Source organism: Pongo pygmaeus, chromosome 7, assembly GCF_028885625.2.
Source record: "Pongo pygmaeus isolate AG05252 chromosome 7, NHGRI_mPonPyg2-v2.0_pri, whole genome shotgun sequence".
NCBI lineage: Eukaryota > Metazoa > Chordata > Mammalia > Primates > Hominidae > Pongo > Pongo pygmaeus.
Window position 1 is genome coordinate 6,515,352 of NC_072380.2, and position 21,856 is coordinate 6,537,207.

The 21,856-nt window shown below is 40.4% G+C and overlaps 2 protein-coding genes across 7 annotated transcripts in view; one reads left to right on the top strand and one right to left on the bottom strand.

Annotated features, from left to right (window-relative positions):
- The window catches only part of MCPH1 (microcephalin 1), a 240,728-nt gene that overhangs the window by 94,617 nt on the left and 124,255 nt on the right, over positions 1-21,856 (top strand). The gene's annotated exons all lie outside the window — the stretch shown is intronic.
- The window catches only part of ANGPT2 (angiopoietin 2), a 61,879-nt gene continuing 41,050 nt past the window's right edge, over positions 1,028-21,856 (bottom strand). The window contains exons 4-9 of one of the 2 annotated variants that reach the window (XM_054499961.2): positions 20,035-20,267; positions 18,701-18,828; positions 13,472-13,573; positions 12,473-12,639; positions 7,678-7,808; positions 1,028-2,757 (exon numbers count right to left, since the gene is read on the bottom strand). In XM_054499961.2, coding sequence (XP_054355936.1) covers positions 2,597-2,757; positions 7,678-7,808; positions 12,473-12,639; positions 13,472-13,573; positions 18,701-18,828; positions 20,035-20,267 — 922 coding nt within the window. In that variant the 3' untranslated portion in view covers positions 1,028-2,596. Of the gene's footprint in view, positions 2,758-7,677; positions 7,809-12,472; positions 12,640-13,471; positions 13,574-18,700; positions 18,832-20,034; positions 20,268-21,856 lie in introns of both variants that reach the window. The other variant, XM_054499960.2, reaches the window with a different exon arrangement.

Consider the following 21,856-nt stretch of genomic DNA (forward strand, 5'->3'; position numbering starts at 1 on the left):
TTCAAAAGATTAATAGCTGAAAGATAAATGGTGATTTTTATCCACCACCCGTATTGTTATTTAGCTGTTTGAGTAGGCCACATGACTAAAACATAACAAGGAGTTGAACTATGCTCCCTGATCACTGTAGTTATCTAGGTTGTTGGGTTGTTTTGTTTTCATTTTTAAGATTACTGTTTGATTTCCTTTCAGCTTTACAAATGTTTTCTTAAGGAGAGAAAAAAGTTCCTCTCAGCAAAACTGTTTGTTTGAAATACCGTGTAAGGAACTGAAGTGTAAAGTAAAAACACAAATTCCCCCATTCTCGGTCATAAGAGATTATATATGATGCTCAATGACATAATGAGATTTGTCCTTGAATTTTGTATCACCTGCCTACATGGAGAATTGAAATAAATTGTGTTGTTGCCAGTTTTTCCTGCATTAGCATTTCCCTGCCTAAGTATCCATCACTGTTGTCATTGAGATATCATAGAAACTTCTTGTTGTCTTTTGAGGCTGTGAAATTTTCTTATTTTCAGTTGTTTTTCAACTTGATACAAGGCCATGATACCGTTGTTGAATTCATAAAACCTTCTTAAATATAAAGTAGATACAGTTCTAAGATAGAGAGGTTCTTGACTAGTTAAATAGTTGTTGGAAAAGTGTACCTTGGTGGAAATAAAACAGAGCCTTGACTTTGCCAGAGTCCATCAATGACTCCAAATATGTAGCAACACCTATGTGTTCTAAAACTACATCAAGGGGTGGGGAGAAGTTGGGGTAAAATAAATTAGATTTTAAAATGGAATGAAGAAAAAATAATGGTAGAACACTCTAAGGTAAAGACAGACATACAGTAGTTGCAGACTGGACTCTGAACGTCCTTGCAAATTACTCAGAAAAGAATATATGAGAAATTGCCTTTAAATTATAAAGCTTTACACAAATGTTCATTAGTATTAATTGTACTATGAAAATTTCAAAAGGAGTTAAAACTCCAGGAGTTTATGGTTTTGTAGTCCTGAGTATAAAGCTGTGTTCTCAAATTTTCTTTTCTTTCTTTCTTTTTTTTTTTTTTTTTTTTTTTTTTTGAGATAGAGTCTTGCTCTGTTGCCCAGGCTGGAGTGCAGTGGTGTGATCTTGGCTCACTGCAACCTCCGCCTCCCTGGTTCAAGCAATTCTCCCTGCCTCAGCCTCCCGAGTAGCTGGGATTACAGGCGCCCGCTACCACGCCCTGCTAATTTTTGTATTATTTAGTAGAGACGGGGTTTTGCCATGTTGTCCAGGCTGGTCTTGAACTCCTGACCTCAGGTGATCTGCCCGCCTTGCCTACCAATGTACTGGGATTACAGGTGTGAGCCACTGCGCCCGGTCCTGTGTTCTCAAATTTTCTGTAAATATTTAAATATATTATGAACATCAGATTTTGTTTTTGCACTTTGAAACACTTTTTCAGTTTGCTGATTGACATAAAAAATCTTACTAGTGTCAATTATTTTTTTCCTTAAGTAAATTTAAGGGTGAATCTTGAGATGTATAGCTTTGTAAATTTCTTAAATAGAAGGCTTTTCTCAACCACAAATTAAATTGTAGCCTAGTTCTATAAAAATATATCTTACTAGAAAAGAAAACAGACCTCTGTTTTAGAATAGTGAGAAGATAGTAGTTTCTTTGTCATAGAATGAAATGTATAATTTTCCTCATCATTAAAAATAAAAGTTTCCTTATCACAAGGCACAATTAGTTCTTTCAGAAACAAATTATAAAATTGTAAATATTATCATAAAAGTTAAACATAGGCATATCCCCTAATAAGTTATATTTAATTACTAAAAATACCTTCATATTTAACAATCAGGCAGAAAAAAAATAGTACAATCTGCATATAAACTAAAATGGCACATGTTTCTGTTGATAATTTCAGAGATCCTGGAAGTTTCCACCATATAAACTTGAAATATGTATTTGAGCATTAACTTAAAAACTAAGCTGTCAACATAAATGTAAATACGCTGTTTTTGAAATAAAAATTTAAAGCTCCTAAGAGATGGAGTAAAAATGCACTAACTGTTTTTCCAAATATTAAACTTCTAGTAACCCCTTCTCAGAATATCCCTGAATATGTCTTTTTATGGCTTAAGAGATTTTTTTCTTCCTTTTAATTGTGATAGTGATGGTGAATTCAGGACATATGGGTATTTACACAGTGTATAAACAGTGCTCAGAAGAATGCAGTTCCAAGATGATCTGTATTGTATAACATAAGTGTTCTGTTTTCCAGTTATTTACTGATAAACTTGCACATAACATTCTTGGTTGTGACAGCAGAGTCTGTAAATTGTCAGTCTGATTCTCAGCCTCGGGTTCATCTTTGCATAGGTGTTCTGTCTAATCACAATTATGGATGTTTAGGGTCTTGCTTTGGTCTCTTAAGTGATGCAAGTTTAAGTGATAAAGTTTACAGGCTCTAATCTGGAGCATGTGGGTCCCGTCAGCACTGAGCACACGCCCTCTGTGGTGAAAGAGGACACAGTGCACAGCCGTGACTTTCAGTGCATTGGGCTTAAGTCTTTGAAAATAGTTCGAGACAGTCCCTCAGGTGGGACTGGGGTGTTTAGAAATCTGCTGGTCGGATCAGCATGGTTGTGGCCTTGAGCGAATAGCCTGAGCCTTTCCAGTAGTACCACTTAATGCCGTTGAACTTATTTGTGTTCTGCCTTTGTGGATAGTACATTCCGTTCAAGTTGGAAGGACCACATGCATCAAACCACCAGCCTGTGAAAGTAAAACACAGAAGGAATTAGGAACTAGGTGATGCCAGCTACTGCCACGAAGACAGCAGTACTCAGCTAAGGCAGGACGCACATTGCAGGCGTGTGGAGTAGGCACGTGCAGATGATTGTGAGTATAGGATGTGCACTGGCAGAGGGATTGTTTTCCAGCCACATACCCATGACATCACAGTTCCATTACTGCAAATGCTTTTACAAGCGTTCTTCCACCTTTTCCCTTGTGCTGTGTGGAGAGGCCTGAATTCTCCATAGTCCTATTTGATAAGCCCACAGTGTGTACACACTTACAGCAGGAATAAGCAAACATCTGAGGCACAGTTGGAAAACTCTCCTTCAACCAGGATTACTTTCCAGTCCCAGCAACATGGTGGGCTGGACTCACTCAGGCTCCCCTTGCTCTATTAAATGATTTTTTTGGTTGAAGTTTAACCCAAAATATTAAGTACTCAGTGGAGCGACATAAAAAGGAAGACTCTATGTTTCAGAGACAAAAAGGAAATTTAAAGTGAGAGTGTGCACTCACTCAGCTAGAGCCAGGGCAGGAGAGGTGTCCAGCACAGGGGCTGTGGGAGTGAAGCCCCATCTGCACCTTGATTTCTGGGCTTGGCCAAAAACAGGAGCATGCTGGGGTTTGTGAGAGAAGGAAACACAGTAGTCCCCGCTTATCTGCTGTTTTCGTTTTCTCCACTTTCAGATACCTGAAGTCAGCTGGGCCCTAAATATTAAATGGAAAATTCTAGAAATAATCTATAAGCAGAGGCCGGGCGCGGTGGCTCACGCCTGTAATCCCAGCACTTTGGGAGGCCGAGGTGGGTGGATCACGAGGTCAGGAGACCGAGACAATCCTGGCTAACACGGTGAAACCCCGTCTCTACTAAAAATACAAAAAATTAGCCGGTTGTGGTGGTGGGCGTCTGTAGTCCCAGCTACTCAGGAGAATGGCGTGAGGCAGGAGAATGGCGTGAACCCGGGAGGCGGAGCTTGCAGTGAGTCGAGATCGCGCCCCTGCACTCCAGCCTGGGCGACAGAGTGAGACTCCGGCTCAAAAAAAAAAAAAAAAAAGAATCTATAAACCTTAAATTGCATGCCGTTCTGAGTAACCGGATGAAATCTCCTGCTGTCCACTTCATCCCTCCCAGAACATGAATGATCTCCTCTAACCAGTGGATCCACGCTGTCTACATCCGGTCTGTTGATCACTTAGTAACTGTCTTGGTTATTAGATCGATGGTCACAGTATCACAGTGCTTATGTTCAAGTAACCCTTATTTGACTTAATAATGGCCCCAAAAGTGCAAGAGTGATGATGCTGGCAATTCAGATATGTCAAAGAGAAGCTGTAAAGTGCTTCCTTTAAGTGAAAAGGTGAAAGTTCCTGACTTAATAAGGAGAGAAAAAAATCGTACACTAAGGGTGCTAAGATCTATAGAAGAACAAATCTTATATCCATGAAATTAGAAGCAATATGTTGTATATTATTCAGTTTTATTATTGTTAAGTCTCTTGTGACTAGTTTACAAACTAAACTTTGTAAATATGTGTGAACAGGAAAAAATATACACATAGGGTTTGATACTGTCTGTGATTTCAGGCATTTGCTGGACATCTTGGAATGTTTCCCCTAAGGATAAGGGAGGACTGCTGTAACCTTGATTTTACATGTATTAATCTGAATAAATCTCAAAAACACTGTGTTGGAGGGACACATACAGTATGATACTCCTTATATTAATTTTTAAAATAGAGAAAATAATTATGATTGATATCTCCATATGTAGGAAAATTAATAAATAAAGTGAATTAACCTCGACCCAAGCGGCAGGTAGGGAATGGCACTGGCAGGTCCTCTTTAGCCTTACCCGTAATGCATTATTTCTTAAATAAAAACTCTATGCCAAAGAATATATATATATTCTCTCTCTCTCTATGTATATATATATTCTATATGTATATATAAAAACAATATAACATATACATATTCTTTATATATGTGTATATATAAAAAACATATATATATTCTTTATATATATATATATATATGTTGTGTTTACACATTGGTTTGTTATTTCATCCAGGTTCCTACATTCTTTCCTGGTGGTAACAGCTCAGTGACTGCATTTGATTCAGGTGAATGCAGATTGGATGGAAGTTTGCATGTTCTATTCAGAATCCTTCACATATTCAGGACTTTGACAGATTCATAGGTCAGTCCCTTCTGGAGCTTGTCTAACTAGAGAAGTTGCTGTCCATGCAAAATGGAGCTGCTCATTAGGCTGGTTCATTCATGGTCCAGACCACTGGCTGGAATTTGACCTCTTCACAAGCAAGACCACTCCACTTTCTCTCTTGGGCTGTTTTTCCTCTCCCCAGTCTCTTTTCCAATTACATTCTCAGCCCCTAAATCTTGATTTGAGTAAGTAAATATATTGTTTCCTTGGTTATTAATGCGATTCTCCTACTCTCCTGAGAAGCTCACCACATACGGGTGGTCTAACAACCACAACCTTCTCAAGGAGAGAGTTGGGTCCAGCATGTGAGGGAAATGGTAGACAGGAAACAAAGCCCTAGGTATCTGTGGCTCCTCCACCCGACCCCTTTCCCTGCTGTTCAGCTTTAAAAAGGATGATTGTGCCAGGATGAGGGAAACAAGAAGCTTTTGCAAAATCAATATGAGGGCTTTGCTCATTGGTGTAATAATGGTTAGTAGGGAGGACCTGTGTTACCAGATAGTAGTCATATTATCTCAGGAACCAGAGGATTGCTTTTTTTTTTTTTAATGAGGCCTGATTCTTTCAGCATAAAAGGCATGAAATTTAAAGACATGAAAATTACTGAATTTCATATTATTTTCATTACTAAATCCTCTTTTCGACTGTTAATGATGCTTTTTTTTTTTTTTTTTTTTATTGAGACGGAGTCTCACTCTTGTCGTTCAGGCTGGAGTGCAGTGGTGAGATCTCGGCTCATTGCAACTTCTGTCTCCCTGGTTTGAGAGATTCTCCTGCCTCAGCCTCCTGAGTAGCTGGGATTACAGGTGTGCGCCACCACGTCTGGCTAATTTTTGTATTTTTAGTAGAGATGGGGTTTTGCCATGTTGGCCAGGCTGGTCTCAAACTCCTGACCTCAGGTGACCCACCCGCCTTGGCCTCCCAAAGTGCTGGGATTACAAGCGGGGGCTACCATACCCAGCCCTATTAATGATTCCTATAGTGTAAATGCATCATAACTTGGGTCATCCATTTGTTTAATGTAGTAACTTTCATTTATAAAATATGTTGACCACAGCTCTTACCTTTGGTTTTCCTGGGTGGGTAACATGCTAATTTTTGCAGATGTGATTTACGTTCTCTAGAAATTAAACCCTACCAATTTTCCTGTTATTCTTTACATTCATTTTGCACCGTTGGCAGAGTTTTTGTTGCTACTTTCTTTCAGTGTTTTTCAAGAACGAACTTGCCAGCATTTGTCAGACTTTTTTCTTGTCTCAGTCACTAAGTAGTGTTTGTTCCTGTCAGTGAATTTCTAAACTTTTAACGAGTCAGAAAAATAATGCTTTTTTTTTTTTTGAGATGAAGTCTTGCTCTGTCCCCCAGGCTGGAGTGCAGTGGCACGATCTTGGGTTACTGCAATCTCTGCCTCCCAGGTTCAAGCCATTCTCCTGCCTGAGCCTCCTGAGTAGGAGTAGCTGGGATTACAGGCGCTGGCCACCATGCCCAGGTAATTTTTGAATTTTTAGTAGAGATGGGGTTTCAACATGTTGGCCAGGCTGGTCTTGAACTCCTAAGTTCAGGTGATCTGCCCTCCTTGGCCTCCCAAAGTGCTGGGATTACAGGCATGAGCCACCGGGCCCGGCCAGAAAAATAACATTTTCTAGAAGTTGATTCCTGTGTTTGAACTCTCAAATGTTTCTGAATACCAACCCATCTGTTTTAAGTGACTACTACAATGGTCTTTGGCTTATGAGTGTGGTTTTCATTGTCTGTTTTACGGCAGTCTGATACCAAAAGTAGAAAACAAGAAAGATCTTAAAGTAGAAGATGACTCATTTTAATCTGATTTACTAAAAAAGGTTGGTTAACTCATTTGTGTTTATAGGTGTTTGCTATATATTAACGGAATCTTTTTTAAAAAGACAACTGGGGCCGGGTGTGGTGGCTCATGCCTGTAATCTCAACACTTCTGGAGGCTGAGGCGGGCAGATCACTTGAGGTCAGCAGTTCGAGACCAGCCTGGCAAACATGGTGAAACCCTCCCTCTACTAAAAATAAAAAATTAGCCAGGTGCAGTGGTGGACGCCTATAATCCCAGCACTGGGGAGGCTGAGGCAGGAGAATCGCTTGAGCCTGGGAGGCAGGAGTTGCAGTGAGCTGCGATCACACTCCCTTCTGGACAACAAAGTGAGACTCTGTCTCAATAAATAAACAAACAAACAACTGGAGACTGTGTCTCAAAATAAATAATAAATGACAACTAGAAATTCCTTGTTTGAACATTAAATTATTAGTTGGAAATATTTCTATAATCTATATTACTGTTTTGTTTGCTACTTGGAATTTTTAACTTTTTAAATAAAGCAAAATGTAATTAAACCATCTCTCTAGTATCCAGCAAGCACAAACCCAGGAGAGCTTGCTAAGAATCAAATATCCCCTCTCCTTGCCAGGGCTAGGTCCTAAGGAGACACAGTTGGCTTGCTGACAAGTCTAGCTCCATATCATATTTTCACTTAAAACTTAAGTCTAAAAAAAGTGAAAAACACATTTACCTGTATCAAGCTAGTGTGTCTACGTATGAAATTGTGGACATCGTTACCAATCACAATTTGTAGTCCAAATTGCCAGCCTTTCCCTCTATGAAATTGTTCCTTGCCAATACAAATAGGAAGATAGAAAGTCATCCCTACCTCCTGTTAGCATTTGTGAACATTTGCAAATACATTTGTCGTGGTCTGCATCCTTTGTGCTAAAATCATTTCCTGGTTGGCTGATGCTGCTTATTTTGCCGGCTGTCCCTGTAAGTCCTTTAAGGTGGATCCTGTAAGCGTGCAAAGAAAAAAAAACAAATTGGCTAGGGTCATTAATTTACCGTAGTGGAATATTTTTTGTAATGAAGAATTCCATTCTACAGAAGCGTGTTCTGTACTCATTAATGGACTAATGCATACTCTGGACAAAATATTTTGCACTGGTATAAACAGGAACCAACTTATCATCAAATCCTTCGGCAAAGAGGGATGTTTTCATGAAACCTTCAACACATATCACTTGCACAACTATCAGAAGCGACTGTAGAGCCCTGTAATTTATTTTCCTGCTGCTTTCAGATAAACAGAAGAGAAAGAAATGCAGCACCAGGGTCCTCCTCCCAGGTCTCCAGTCATCTTCCATAGAGACGGAGTCCTGAGACAACTGGGCAACCTCAAACATCATTTTCCACAGGGGGCCCCGGGGGGATGGAGAATGCAGCAGACAAGGAATGGCCACTGAGTTTGGGGAAGAAATCTACAGAACGGTGCTGAAAATAAATCCTTGTGGCTGCATTGCCTCATGTCTGTATAGTAGGGTAATGTAATTAAACTTTTAGACATTGAGAAAGGAACAAATGTCAGAGTAAGTTAGACACTATTTACAATACAGACGATCCCTGACTTCCCATGGGGCTATGTTCTGATAAGCCCATTGTATGTTGAAAATGTTGTATATTGAAAATGCATGGAATACACCTGACCTTCGGAGCATCATAGCTTATCCCTAGCCTTCCTTAAATGTGCTCGGAACACTCACATTAGCCCACAGTCAGACAGAGCCATTTGGCAACATGATGCACACAGTGTCTGTTGTTCACCCTGGTGATCATAGGACTGACTGGGAGCTGTGGCTTGCTGCTGCTGCCCGGCATCATGAGGGAGCATCGTGCCACATATCACTAGCCAGGGAAAGATCCAAATTTAAATCCCAAAGTGTAGTTTCTGCTGAATGTGTATCACCTTCACACCATTGTAAAGTCAAAAAATCTTAAGTTGAACCATTGTAAGTTGAATTGCAAAAATACGGCTTACATCAGTCATCTGTGTACCAGCAAGGAGCATATAAGGGAAGGGAGAAGACAATATTTTTGAGGTTGTTTTTTCTTTCTTTCTTTTTTTTTTTTTATTTTCCATAACTATGCTCAAGAGTTTCTGCTGCAAAGAAGCTCCTTGGCAGATGGTTCAGGACAGATCAGAGCAGGCATTCACATAATGGGGTATGCCATGTTGGCACATTGAGTCCTCACGTCCTGATGGAGAAACAGGCACACGAAGACCCAGGCGAGGAGCCTACAAAGCAAATGCTGCGATGGTGGCAGAAGTGTACTTGAAGCACCAAGATGATGCCCTTCTTTGTAAAACCTGTTAATGTTTGCTAGCTGCCACATTGGAATAATATAATTTCTAACAGTTTGTATTGGAAGAATACAAAGAAGAGAGAAAATGTTCTTTTAGTTCTACCTGCTGGTCGGGCCAGGCCAGGTGCTTACACCTGCATGCACACTGGATGCTTATAACCACCTGCAGTGGTGGCCGCCATCTTTGTTTTGGCACTGAAAGTCACTGAGGTTCAGAGAAATAAACTTGTCCGAGGTCAGACTCTTAAGTCATGGAGGTAGGATTTGCACCAGATGCAGCAAACCCCTCTGCCATGTTTCAACACTGGTGCACACCTAAACAGAGATGTTTGTTTGTTGAAGAAGTTGTGAAAAGATGAGGGTGGGGCCATGTGATGTGGAGGTCCGTAAGTGTTGCTCCTAAGTGACTTCAGTATTAAGACAGCCCTAGAAACTTCATCCTAAGGCGTGAACTGGACATGTGAGTCTCAGTATTTTCCTACATGTTTCAAAAGTGAGACTGGCCGTAGCTCAGTCTCTAAATGCCTGCTGCAAAATGCTAGGTCATAAATACTCATCTTTGTTGGGATTTTGAAACACTTTACTTTCTTTCCATTGTCTTCCCATTAATCATAGACAGGATTGAGATGAACCACTTCCCTTGCTTATCTTTTAACTCTCTCTTGTCTCCTTTGAACATGTTTAGTTCTCATGGAACTTGTTAAATTTTCCCCAGAGGCAAGAAAAATAAGGGAGAGTACTATTTCTTATGAGTCTCTGTTAGAAAGGTTTTGTATAATTTTAGGTCCTTTTATGGCCCACTGGTTTAAAGTGCTTTCTTTAAAATTTGGTTATTAAGAATGGCCACGTTCTTGAAGTTGCTTTACATTGGTATGGGTGGATTTTTTTTTTTTCAATCTCTGCAGCTTTGCCAGGGATGATTTTATGTAACAGTGGAGTAAAGAGGTAACATCAACATTAACAATTAAACCTCAGTGTTATATAAAACTGCCAGGATGTATGTGAAAAGTGACCAATTTTTAAGGTTTAATGTACAGGTTTAATGTGTAGCTTTTAGTTTTACTGGAAAGAATCAAATTCTATTGATGCATTTATCCATTTCTTATAACATGTATATTCCAGTTTTCCAACACTTGGAGAACATTTCATCCAGAAAAAAATCCCTTACATGCTGCATACAACTGGCATCTCAAAGCATTTGCAGTTATGAGAAGTTTCAGTCCCTTCACAGTTCTCTTATCATGCTAGCATCATGTTTTATTGGGATAATAATTTTTGATGTAATATCTATTTTATCTTGCCAAGCAAATTAAGCTTTAAACCAATGTGTGTGTTTTTCTATATGGCCTATCCAAAAATTGATTGCATTTCTAAAGGAAATATCTGTTAAGAACCATCTCAGTTTAAAATATTTTTATAATGTCAGCGTACAAGGGTAATGACCCATTTTGTAAAAATCTTCTTATACAAACAGCCTAATCCTTAATTTTTGTGCTTTTTTTTTTTAATTCTTCTGTTGTAGATTCCTAACTGTTGCCAGTTGAAAAAATATTTAACTTGGAGGTAAAACAATGACCAACCACTTGTGTCTCAAAATTCATTGAAGTTTTGATCTCTTTGGAGTCAAGTTGGAACTGCTGTGAGGCCCAAACACCTATTTTCTCATTCATCTCGGTTGTTGCCTCTCCAGGAGAGCCTGATCTTTCCATAATGAGAATAGTGAATATGCTTCACTGATGTTTAAAGAGTCACATCCATGTATATCTGTTTCTCAAACATGCTTCTGAATTTTCATCCACTGTTTGTACAGCAGGACATACTGGGCATTGTAGAGTTTTCAGTTGGTTGTTCAGGCAACTTGACGTTTAGCCGCTTCTCTGTGCTGCCCACCACAATCCTCCCCTGGGCAGCCTGCTCAAAGACTTTAACACGGTGTCTACTTTCAGACTGTTCAGGTCGTGGAGCGGAGTGTCTGACTTGGGCATTAATGAGATGAAGATGAGACTGTAGGTCAGATGGTGACTGCTTTTGTGATGTTCGTGTTGACCTTCATTTGCTAATTTCTGACCTCAAAGTGGGTATTTCATAATGTGTGCTCCATGATCACCAGGAGCCACCAGTCTGTGCTCTTTAGACTCCTTTAGGCTGGTGTTGATGCCACTGGGCACACAGTCTCACTTCTCTGCCCCTACCGTTTGCACACACATTTCGGAGCGCCTCTATGTGCCTTGTGTACCAGCACTACTGTGCAGGTGGCTTCACCATACTTATCTTGCACACTAGGTTGTCAAGTCCCATTGCTGTTCTCTCTCTCTACTCTCATGGCATTTTAGAGGCAGAAAGTAAATTCCCAGTCAAGGTTGCCCATGCTATTACTTATGATTATTGCTACCAAATGGGTGAGGACAAGGCAAACACCCAGGGAATGCTGTGAATCTAATGTGTTTCCTGTAGAGGAGAGTAGAGTTGACTAACCATCCCACCTAACTCTGCCATCTCTAAACTTGACAACTAATCTTGACTTTGAGATTGAACACAATTGAATGTGTTTAAACTTCATAAAGACAGATTAACTTTTGAAACCTTTTGGAATAAAACAGCACAGTCACAAGTATCCATCATTTATGCTATTCGTATGACATATTATCATGGAAACACTTACCATTCACTGATTTTACAAATATTTATGAAAGCCAATTATCTACCAGGCAGAGTTCTTCTAGGCTTTGAAGATACACAGTAAACACAATGGACAAAATACTGTTTGTATGAAGTTTCTTTTATATTGTTACAACCAAAGTTAGAATTTTAAACCCAGAGAAACTTAAAGAAGTAATAATTCTGAGAAACAAGATGTTTTTCCATTTAAGGTTAATATAAGAGTAGTTTAGATCTTGGTTAAATCATTGTGGTTCTCATTTTCTGGAATAGTCACCCAGCAAATCTTTTAATTTTTTTTGTCTTTTGTTGTTGTTGTTGTTGTTGTTGAGAGGGAGTCTCGCTCTGTCGCCCAGGCTGGAGTGCAATGGCGCGATCTCGGCTCACTGCAAGCTCTGCCTCCTGGGTTCACGTCATTCTCCTGCCTCAGCCTCCCGAGTAGCTGGGACTACAGGCGCCTGCCACCACACCCGGCTAATTTTTTTGTACTTTTAGTAGAGACAGGGTTTCACTGTGTTCGCCAGGATGGTCTCAATCTCCTGACCTCGTGATCCACCCACCTCGGCCTCCCAAAGTGCTGGGATTACAGGCGTCAGCCACCGCGCCCGGCCACAAATCTTTTAATTTTTTCTTTCAATTACCATGAACTCACTTACCTATAATTGAGTTCTTCACTTGAGAGATAGAAATGTTCATACAATGAGTAAGCCTCATTCCCTTCCCAGTCTTTAAGGTGTATTTTAAGCACGTAGCGTTGCTGATTAGTCAGTTGCGAAACAAACTCATTCCCCAGCCAATATTCTCCTGAAGGGTTACCAAATCCCTATAATGCAAATTGTTAAATTCAGTTACTTCATGTCATTTTTTCTTTGTATATTTGAAGTGGATAGTCCTTCAACTTAACATAGAATAACTATCAAATAGCAGAAATTACTTCTGGTGCTGTGACAATTCAGGGTCCTTCCCAAAGGAAAATGGATTTTAAACAGGTCAGTTATTAGACACTAAGCTGCTGCTGGAAGAAAATTTGTATTAGGATAATGAGAACTACTTGGGGAGCCACCAGCAGAAGCCTTGGCATAAACAGCTCAGTTCATGGGAATGTGAAGCACCATTAAACAGTCGGCTTACCAAAAAAACGCTGAGTCCACCTTTAAAAATAAGCTAAGTAGTGGCAGCCTTATTTTTTTGAGAGTCTTACTCTGTTGCCCAGGCTGGAGTGCAGTGGTGTGATCTCGGCTCACTGCAACCTCTGCCTCCCAGGTTCAAGCGATTCTCCTGCCTCAGCCTCCTGAGTAGCTGGGATTACAGGTGTGCGCCACCACACCTGGCTAATATTTGTATTTTTAGTAGATACAGAGTTTTGTTATGTTGGCCAACTGGTCTCAAACTCCTGACCTCAGGTAATCCATCTGCCTCGGCCTCCCAAAGTGCTGGGATTACAGACGTGAGCCAGCGCACCTGGCTGCAGCTTTTGTTTTGATACAGTTTACCTTATATTGGCCATTCTTTAAAGGGGAGACTGAAACACCAATTTTAAAAACTATGTCAAAAGTCATTGGTTAGTTTGGGATTCGTAGTTAAGGTTCCGCAGATCTCGAAAGCTATTTTTCACAAGGGAAATTCTTTTCTGATGCCTTAAAGAATGTCCTTACCACTTTATATTCTTTCCAAGTCCTCTGAAAATCAACGCTGCCATCCTCACGTCGCTGAATAATTGTCCACCCGCCTCCGCCAGCTTCCATGTCACAGTAGGCCTGCAAACGGGAACGCAGGGTATAAGTGACAGAACTCCCCCCACCCCCCCTTACGTAGCAAAAGCAGGAGGAATGTAGACCCTGAGTACAGGATTCAGCCGAGAGGGTTCTCTGGGATATAAGGCACAGAGTAGACCATCGGGGTTGTTTAAGAAACAGATGGTTTCAAATAAATTGAAAGTGATGGATTTAAAATGATGGTGAAACATAAACAGTAATATAATATAAAGTGTTGATGAGAATATGACTCACTTGTCATCATCTGTTCCAGGCTAAAGACCCCACCCTGATGGCTGGCCCAGAGATTGCTGTTTTTTAGAGATTCATCATGAACGGCACATTTTGGCAGATTGGCCCCAAACCCCACATCTCCATCCTGTAGAAAACCATTGACTTGTGTTCACAGCCTTGAAACCTTTCACTAAATGCCAGCCCCTGCCAGCTCCACAGAGAGCTATGTGAAGGGGATATACTCTTTGATCATAGGATTTGGAGGACTCCTGTTACATTCTTATACAGTGGGGCTGTTTGGCTTCCTTTATGTGCAATACTAATCAGATTTTTTGGTTCACATCTGAGCACAAGGGCCTTGAGGCTCCGGTGTCCTGGTGCAAGGTGTGTGACCTGAGCTTGGCTTAGCAGCTTGGCTTAGCAGCTTGGCCTCAAGGGCATGACTTCAGGCTTCTCTGTACATTGCTCACTGCCCACAGTTTTTCTCTAAGCAACTCTTTTTATTTCTGCTCTTAAACTGGCTCTGTGGGTTTAAATTTTGTCCAGAACACAGAATTCTTTCTTAAGCTAAGCGCATGCATGCTCAATTTCAACTCAGCTGGAGTTTTATTATGAAATTAAAAACCCCTGAAAATAAGACTACATAAATAGTTTTAAATAACAAGATTACGTAGAATGAAACATGTTTTCCAGAAAGTAAGATAAATTTTCTGCCACATACAAGGTAGGAAATATTGAAGTTAAGGTTCACAACCAATTATAAATATTCTTCCTGTGTTGTGCCCCATGGTCTTTTTGAGAATAATGGAGGCGATTTGGCAGGGTAAGCTTCAATGCACACTGTTCTCTGTTTACGAGTTAGAATCCTAAAGAGGAGAGCGAAAAGAGAACCAAGAGAGTGCTAGTCCTGTTCTTTCATTTCCTACATGAGGAAAGAGGGGTGCAGAGGAAGTGCAGTGGCTGCCTGATGCCTCATTGCCAGTGGAACCAGAGAACTGTCCCTGGAACAGTCTGGTCTGCAAGGGACTTCTCCCCAGCATGGTTCTGGTCTCTCTCCAGGAAGGTCACCCGGCTCGTATTGCCTTCCCCAATGGCACTCATGTTTGGAAAGATAGGTGCCATTAATGAAAGTTACATTAATTAAGAATAAAATTATTTCCTCATTTTAAATTAATCTGATGTAGAAAATCAGTCTGCTCAAGCTAACCCCTTGTTACCACTCTGTATTGCTATGATTTTTATTATTGCTACATACCACTCTCATCCAAGCACTCTGCCAGATACTTTGTGTATATTATCTATAATCTCACAGCAACTCTGCTGTGCTATCATAATTCTGCATTTTTGAAAGGAGAAAAGATTTAGCAAAGTTAGATTTTGATCAGTTACTCACCTACTAAGTGATACATAGGATTTGAATAAGGTCTGTTTAATTCCTGTTATGTTTTTTTTCCACTGACGTCATGCTGCCAAAAACAGAGAAACCTGACCCTTTGGTAAATAGGCCAAAAGTCCCTCAACACAGTTCCAAGTTTAAATCAGTTCATGAATAATACTGCCTCTTATTTGCCTGCAGTCAACAAAATGGTCAGTGCTGCTCACTTCTATCAATATGTCTTTTTAAAAATATTTCATAAACCAGCTGAATAAGCTACGTTGGTTTGAGGATTCAGTACATATATTGAAGTTAATTCTGTATCCTAAATGGTATGCTCTTGGGTTGAAAGCATTGATATGGCTCTTGGTGAGCCTATCCTTGTTCCAAGAATATTTGATTCTTCAGTGTCAAAATCACTGCTATGAAGTTACCAATACTTAAATACATGTTCTGTCTTGTTCAGAGAACAAGTTTATCTTGTTGTGGAAGTCAGAGGCAAGACTCTCAAATGTCTGAGAGTCACTGCCAGCACATAAATGATTTGAGCCGTATCAGCATTCGCTTTGATTCCATTAGTGATGATGATAAGGTTATTAGAACATTTTCTTAGTACTTCATCCAGGTGTTTAGAAAAAAGAACAGAGGATTTGTAAAAACTGGAGTATTATGGTTAATTGGACTATAAAACTTGCAGAGAAAGATAGTGTTCAAATAGAGTTATCTACCCAGCCAGAAGATACTGAGTAAAAGTGCTGAAATCGATTATATCAGGATCAGAAAAGCAGAAGTCCTCAGATACTTCCCAAGACCTTACCACTCCAGTTACAACAAACCTAAGGGCAGTTAATATCTTTAATCTGTCTACTGCTGTATGGCGCAGGAACCTGATATCTTTCTATAAAGCTTGATGTTTTTCAGCAAATAATACTTGACTTGCTTCAACTCTGAGGCAATGATTAAGTGACGGGTTAAATAGCAAACCATAGAGACAAACATTAGGAGTCAGGTGTCCTGTGAAATTTAGGGAAGGAAGTGACCATGTCTCTAGCAAAAGCATACATGCTTTTGATAAATGCCATCTTGCAGTCTCTCTCTCTTACAAGAACCTAATGAATTTTTCAAAACTAAAGCTGCAACATCTTGGCCTTTTTAGGAAAAGATCTGCTCAAAGACCAATTGAACCTTCTTTTCTTGAATTAGATAAACCAGGGCAGAATCGGGTCCCCTGCCAGGCAGAGAAGTTGTCTGGTAGTCTTTGAAGGCAGTGAAAATGGTGACCACTCCCATTTACTGTCCGAGGTTCTACCCCAGCGGCTGTCCCTGTGTTGTCATAACCCCCAAGGCTGAGGGTATCATTGTTGTGTTACAGATGGGGAAACTGAGCTCTCAGAAAGGTTAAATGACTTGCCCAGAGCCACAAATGGCAGAGCCAGAATTTACATCCAAGTCTGTCTATCTCTCCCTGGATCAGATTGTGAGTTATGGAGTCTTAAGTCTGGAAGGGAATTTAGAGGTAACAATTGACACCACTTATTTTTCGAGATGAGGAAATTGAGGTTTTTGAAAGCTTATTGTTCCCTGCTGTGTAAATGAGTTTCTTTTACCGCAAGTGTTTAAAGGGAATATAAATCCTAATGTTTCCAACCATGACCTGAGGCTCATATAATCCCAGAGTACTATATATTTTCATCTTTCTGCAGAATATTTCAGTTATTCTGGGGGCCGTGGGGTGGGACAGTGCACTGGGGTGGGAAGCTTGCACTTAGGCTGAGAAACATAGATGCAACAATGTGATGGGGCTGCATGGTTAGCGGCTGTCCCTCTGCATCAGTGTCCATGGCATCCCCGTTTCACATGCATCCTCTGTCCCCCTCTTGACACTCCTGTCCCCAGGCCAAGAACACGCCAACATCTGGTGACAGACAATGGCATGCACAGAACTGTCATGAAAACCAGATAGCAGAAGAGATTGAAAGGCTTAGCCTAGAGTCTGTTCGTTGCCTTTTCATCTGCAGCAGACTGTGTTGTTTGTGGGTTTGTTCCCTTCCTTCCTTGTTGCATGGCTTCTAGGGCGTTAGGGACATTAACTAATTTTCAGGGTTGATTTAACACAGCATGAATGAATTAGAAGGGTTTCTTTGGAAAGCATTATGTTGAATAGCACAATATTTATCTTTTCCGTTTATAATCAAGATACATGTTACTATTTCAAGTTCGAGGCCTTTAAAACCCGAATGCTTGTATTTTTAAAGTATTTTTCTTTGATACTGTGTTAAATACTTAGGATAATACTCAGTTTAAAGAGATAATACTTCCAGGAGCCTTGAAAATTTCCATTTTGGTTCAGTATCCAGTGTATTCTCTGTAGTTATTTGTGTTGGTTCATTATGTAGCTGCTTTTACATTTATATGCAGACATATTTATAGACATTTAGTATATACAGTTATCCAGTAGTTACATAACACTTCACCACACTGATTCTCATGTAATATCATTCTGCCCTATCAAATGTTTAAGAGACGCCACATTGAAATATTCTCCGGAAGAGTTGTTTTTTTTTTTTTTTTTCCCCCTTATCTAAAGTTCAGTGTCCCCAAAGCACCTTCAGGAGTCAGGCTCTCTGAGTGAGGCTTCAGAACTAGGAATGACTGAGGTAAGCTGTATTGTGGCTTTGCCTGCTGTGAGTACTGACCGTCCACTCAAGTTACATGCAGTAATTGGACATATGCCTTGAAGTGAACTCCCCTGCTTGAGAAGAAAATGAACACTGTCTTTGTGGTGTGTTTCGAGTCTTCTACACTGCGTTAGATGAGGTTAGAATCGCCTGCCCCAGCGGTTCTCATGGTGTGGACCTCAGAATCCTGCGTGTCCCCCAGACCATGTCAGCAAGTCCACAGGTTGAAACTGTTTTCACGATGCTAAGACACCACTGGTCTGTGGCACTGTGTTAGCGTTTGCTCAGATAGAGCAGAAACCATGGTGGGTAAAACTGCTACCATCCTCGTGTGAGTCAGGGCAGCAGTAGCAAACTGTACAAGTCACTATGCAGTCACACACAAAAAAGAAAGGAACAATAATATCACTGAAAAATGACTTTGGCATGGCAGTAGAAGTTATTAATTTCATGAAACCTCTATGGCTGATGCACTATGGTTATTCGGCCTTCAGTTTTTGGAAGATAACTTGCTTTAAAATTAAGGAAATGAGTCTGACACCTCAGGAAAAACAACTGACAGTATGTGTTATTCAAGCAAAATGCAAGGAGAATGTATTTCTTGCCGAAGATAAGATAGACATTTCTACATCATTCATATGCAGCTTCTGTATTTCTGCACAGCAGCGGAACTGAGAGCCCTTGGCAAGCACTCTAGGCGAGGTAGCTGCCCAGTAACTACGGCTTTGTACTGTGTGAGGCTGGGGAAGATCTTTGGGGAGAGACTTGGGCTCTCTGGTTCCTCACTCTCTAAAGCGGCCTGCCTAGAGCCCGGGCGTTAGTAAGGGGAGACGAATACCTCACCTTGATCTCTTCTGTAGAATTAGGGAATGTTAACGTGTAGATGCCATTCGTGGTGTGTCCTGATTTGAATACTTCAGCACAGTCTCTGAAGCTGATTTGTTCTTCTTTAGCAACAGTGGGGTCCTTAGCTGCTTTTAAAAAATAGTAAGGTGTTTAAATGGAGTTCATGAAAAGACAAACACTTGTTATTTCAAGACCCAATCATTTGGTGAGTTTTATTACTTTGGAAATCTTAAGTAAGCAAAAGGCTGTACCACTTTTTTAACCTTTCTAGAAAGTTTCCTTTCAGCCTGTTTTCTTCTTAATTCTCAAAAGATTAATACTTACTTTTTGGTCATTAATTCCATGTAATTAAAATACTTCAAATAATCCAAACTTCCTTTGCTGATCATCAATTACATGTAATGAAAGTACTTCACAATCACATAAATTAAATTATTACTTTTGAAGATCTTTCATCTTGAGTAGAATAGGGTAAACTTAGTATGGAAGAATTTAAAAAGAATGTCCCTAAACACTGTTATCTGTATCATGACCCCGTTGCCTGTCCCTTCAGGCCATTATCCCACTGAGGACATAGTGTGGTGCAGTGATACATCTCAGCTCACCACAACCTCCTCCTCCCAGGTTTAAGTGATTGTTTCTCCTACCTCAGCCTCCCAAGTAGCTGGGATTGCAGGTGCCCACCACCACGCCCAGCTAATTTTTGTATTTTTAGTAGAGACAGGGTTTCACCATGTTGGCCACGCTGGTCTCGAACTCCTGACCTCAAGTGATCTGCCTGCCTCAGCCTCCCAAAGTGCTGGAATTACAGGCGTGATCCTCCCCACCTGGCCCTTCCCTCCAATATATAAGAGACACTGCAAAGTAAAACAATAATAAGGAAGGCAAAATGTGCTTAAGAACCTGGCAAGATAAGGGAACTAGCATCTCTTAAGTGCCAGTTTATGCCATTCACTGAGAGTATTATCTCATTTAATCTTAATCACCATCCCATGGGTCTGATATTATTTTTCCCATGTAAAACCTAAATAAATTAATATCTGCTGTGGTTTAGTAATTTGCCCAGTCTCATCCTTCTAATTAATGATGGAACTAACTAAAAGTAGGCTCTTTACTGCCATGAATCAAAAGTATGTTTGGGGTGTTTGCTTCATAATAATTAGTATAACATATATTTCCCCTTCTCTTCTTCCTTCATTTTAATTGGTAGATATTTCATATGAAATATATGAGAAATAGTGCGTTTTCTGAAAGGTGAGAATTTTTTGGTCTTGAGAGTTTTACTGACTAACGGTTATTAACGTTGAAGAAAACATGATATGTAAACTTACAGTTTGATGTGGACATCATAGTCAGTAAGTTATTAACTGTCTCCATGAGATCATGTTGCTGCTTTTGAAGAACTGAATTATTCACCGTGGCAGTCACTATTTTTTTTTCTAGCTCTTCAATGATGGAATTTTGCTTGGATACTAACACCTGTAGCTGATCTTTCTCTTCTTTTATTGACTGTAGTTGGATGATGTGCTTGTCTTCCATAGCTAGCACCTTCTTTTCTAGGAAACTTGTAAGGAAAAGAATTGTTAGTTAGTGAAGGCTATTCTAATGAAATATTTTATATTTATTGAATCTCTACTTCTCCAAGGCACTCTGTTAAGATATTGTAGTGGTTATAAAGTAATAAGATGTTACCAGAGCCCTAAGGAATCTCTGAAACTTGCTGAGAAGATTAGATATATAAATGTGTGTATATATGTAAACGTATAAGCATATATGTATGTACATGCAGACTTATGTATACACACAAGAAAAGGTACCCCATCTGGCCCAGGATAGGTGGGACATGGGTGTTACTTGTATTAGATGCTAAAGCACTCAGAAGAAGGGTGCTGCTCTTTCAAGCTTAGTGCTCATGAAGTGCTTTTTTGAGAAGGAAGAGTTTCAACTGGGCTGGACCTTTGGGTAGGATATTAGCTTTCTCCTAAACTATTTATATTTTAATATTAATCCTAATGATAATAATAGCACTTAATGCTATGTGAGAAATACTGCTTCATGGGGAGGTGAATACTTCTCCCAGACTCAAGTCCTGGCTTACCAGCCCTGCGACTTGGACCAGTTTACTTAGTCACCCTATGCATTAATGTCCTCACCTGTAAATTAGGGTAATATTACCTAGGTCATGGTGTTGGTGTGAGGAACAAATGAGTTTTAAAATGTAAATGCTGGCCGGGCGCGGTGACTCACGCCTGTAATCCCAACACTTTGGGAGGCCGAGGCGGGTGGATCACGAGGTCAGGAAATCGAGACCATCCTGGCTAACACGGTGAAACCCCGTCTCCACTAAAAATACAAAAAATTCTCCGGGCGTGGTGGCGGGCACCTGTAGTCCCAGCTACTCCGGAGGCTGAGGCAGGAGAATGGCATGAACCCGGGAGGCGGAGCTTGCAGTGAGCCGAGATCGCGCCACTACACTCCAGCCTGGGTGACAGAGTGAGACTCAGTCTCAAAAAAAAAAAAAAAAAGAAAAAAAAATGTAAATGCTTAGACTAGCACCTGCCACACAGTAACACTCAATGAATGTTTGTTAACGTTAATATAGACATTATTATTCCCATTTCCAATGAGGAAATTGAAACTTAGGGACATTGAGGGCCGGGCTCAGTGGCTCACGCCTATAATCCCAGCACTTTGGAAGGCTGAGGCAGGTGGATCACTTGAGGCCAGGAGCTCGAGAGCAGGCTGGTCAACATGGTGAAACCCTGTCTCTACTAAAAATACAAAAATTAGCCAAGTGTGGTGGCACATGAATGTAATCCCAGCTACTCAGGAGGCTGAGGCGGGAGAACTGCTTGAACCCAGGAGGTGGAGGTTGCAGTGAGCTGAGATTATGCCATCGCACTCCAGCCTGGGCAACAGAGCGAGACATCATCTCAAAAAAAAAAAAAAGAAAAGAAATGTAGGAACAATGAATCACATAACTAAAGTCACACACAGCAGGTGGCAGGGGCAGAATCCAATCCCAGAACTTTCTGACTCTGAAATCTGCTTCTCTCCTTCTTTTAATGTGGCCCTGTTCCTTCTCTAAAAAATCTAACCAGCGCTATCGCATGTACTTAATACATAACAGTTAATATATGAGCCAGGCCCTTG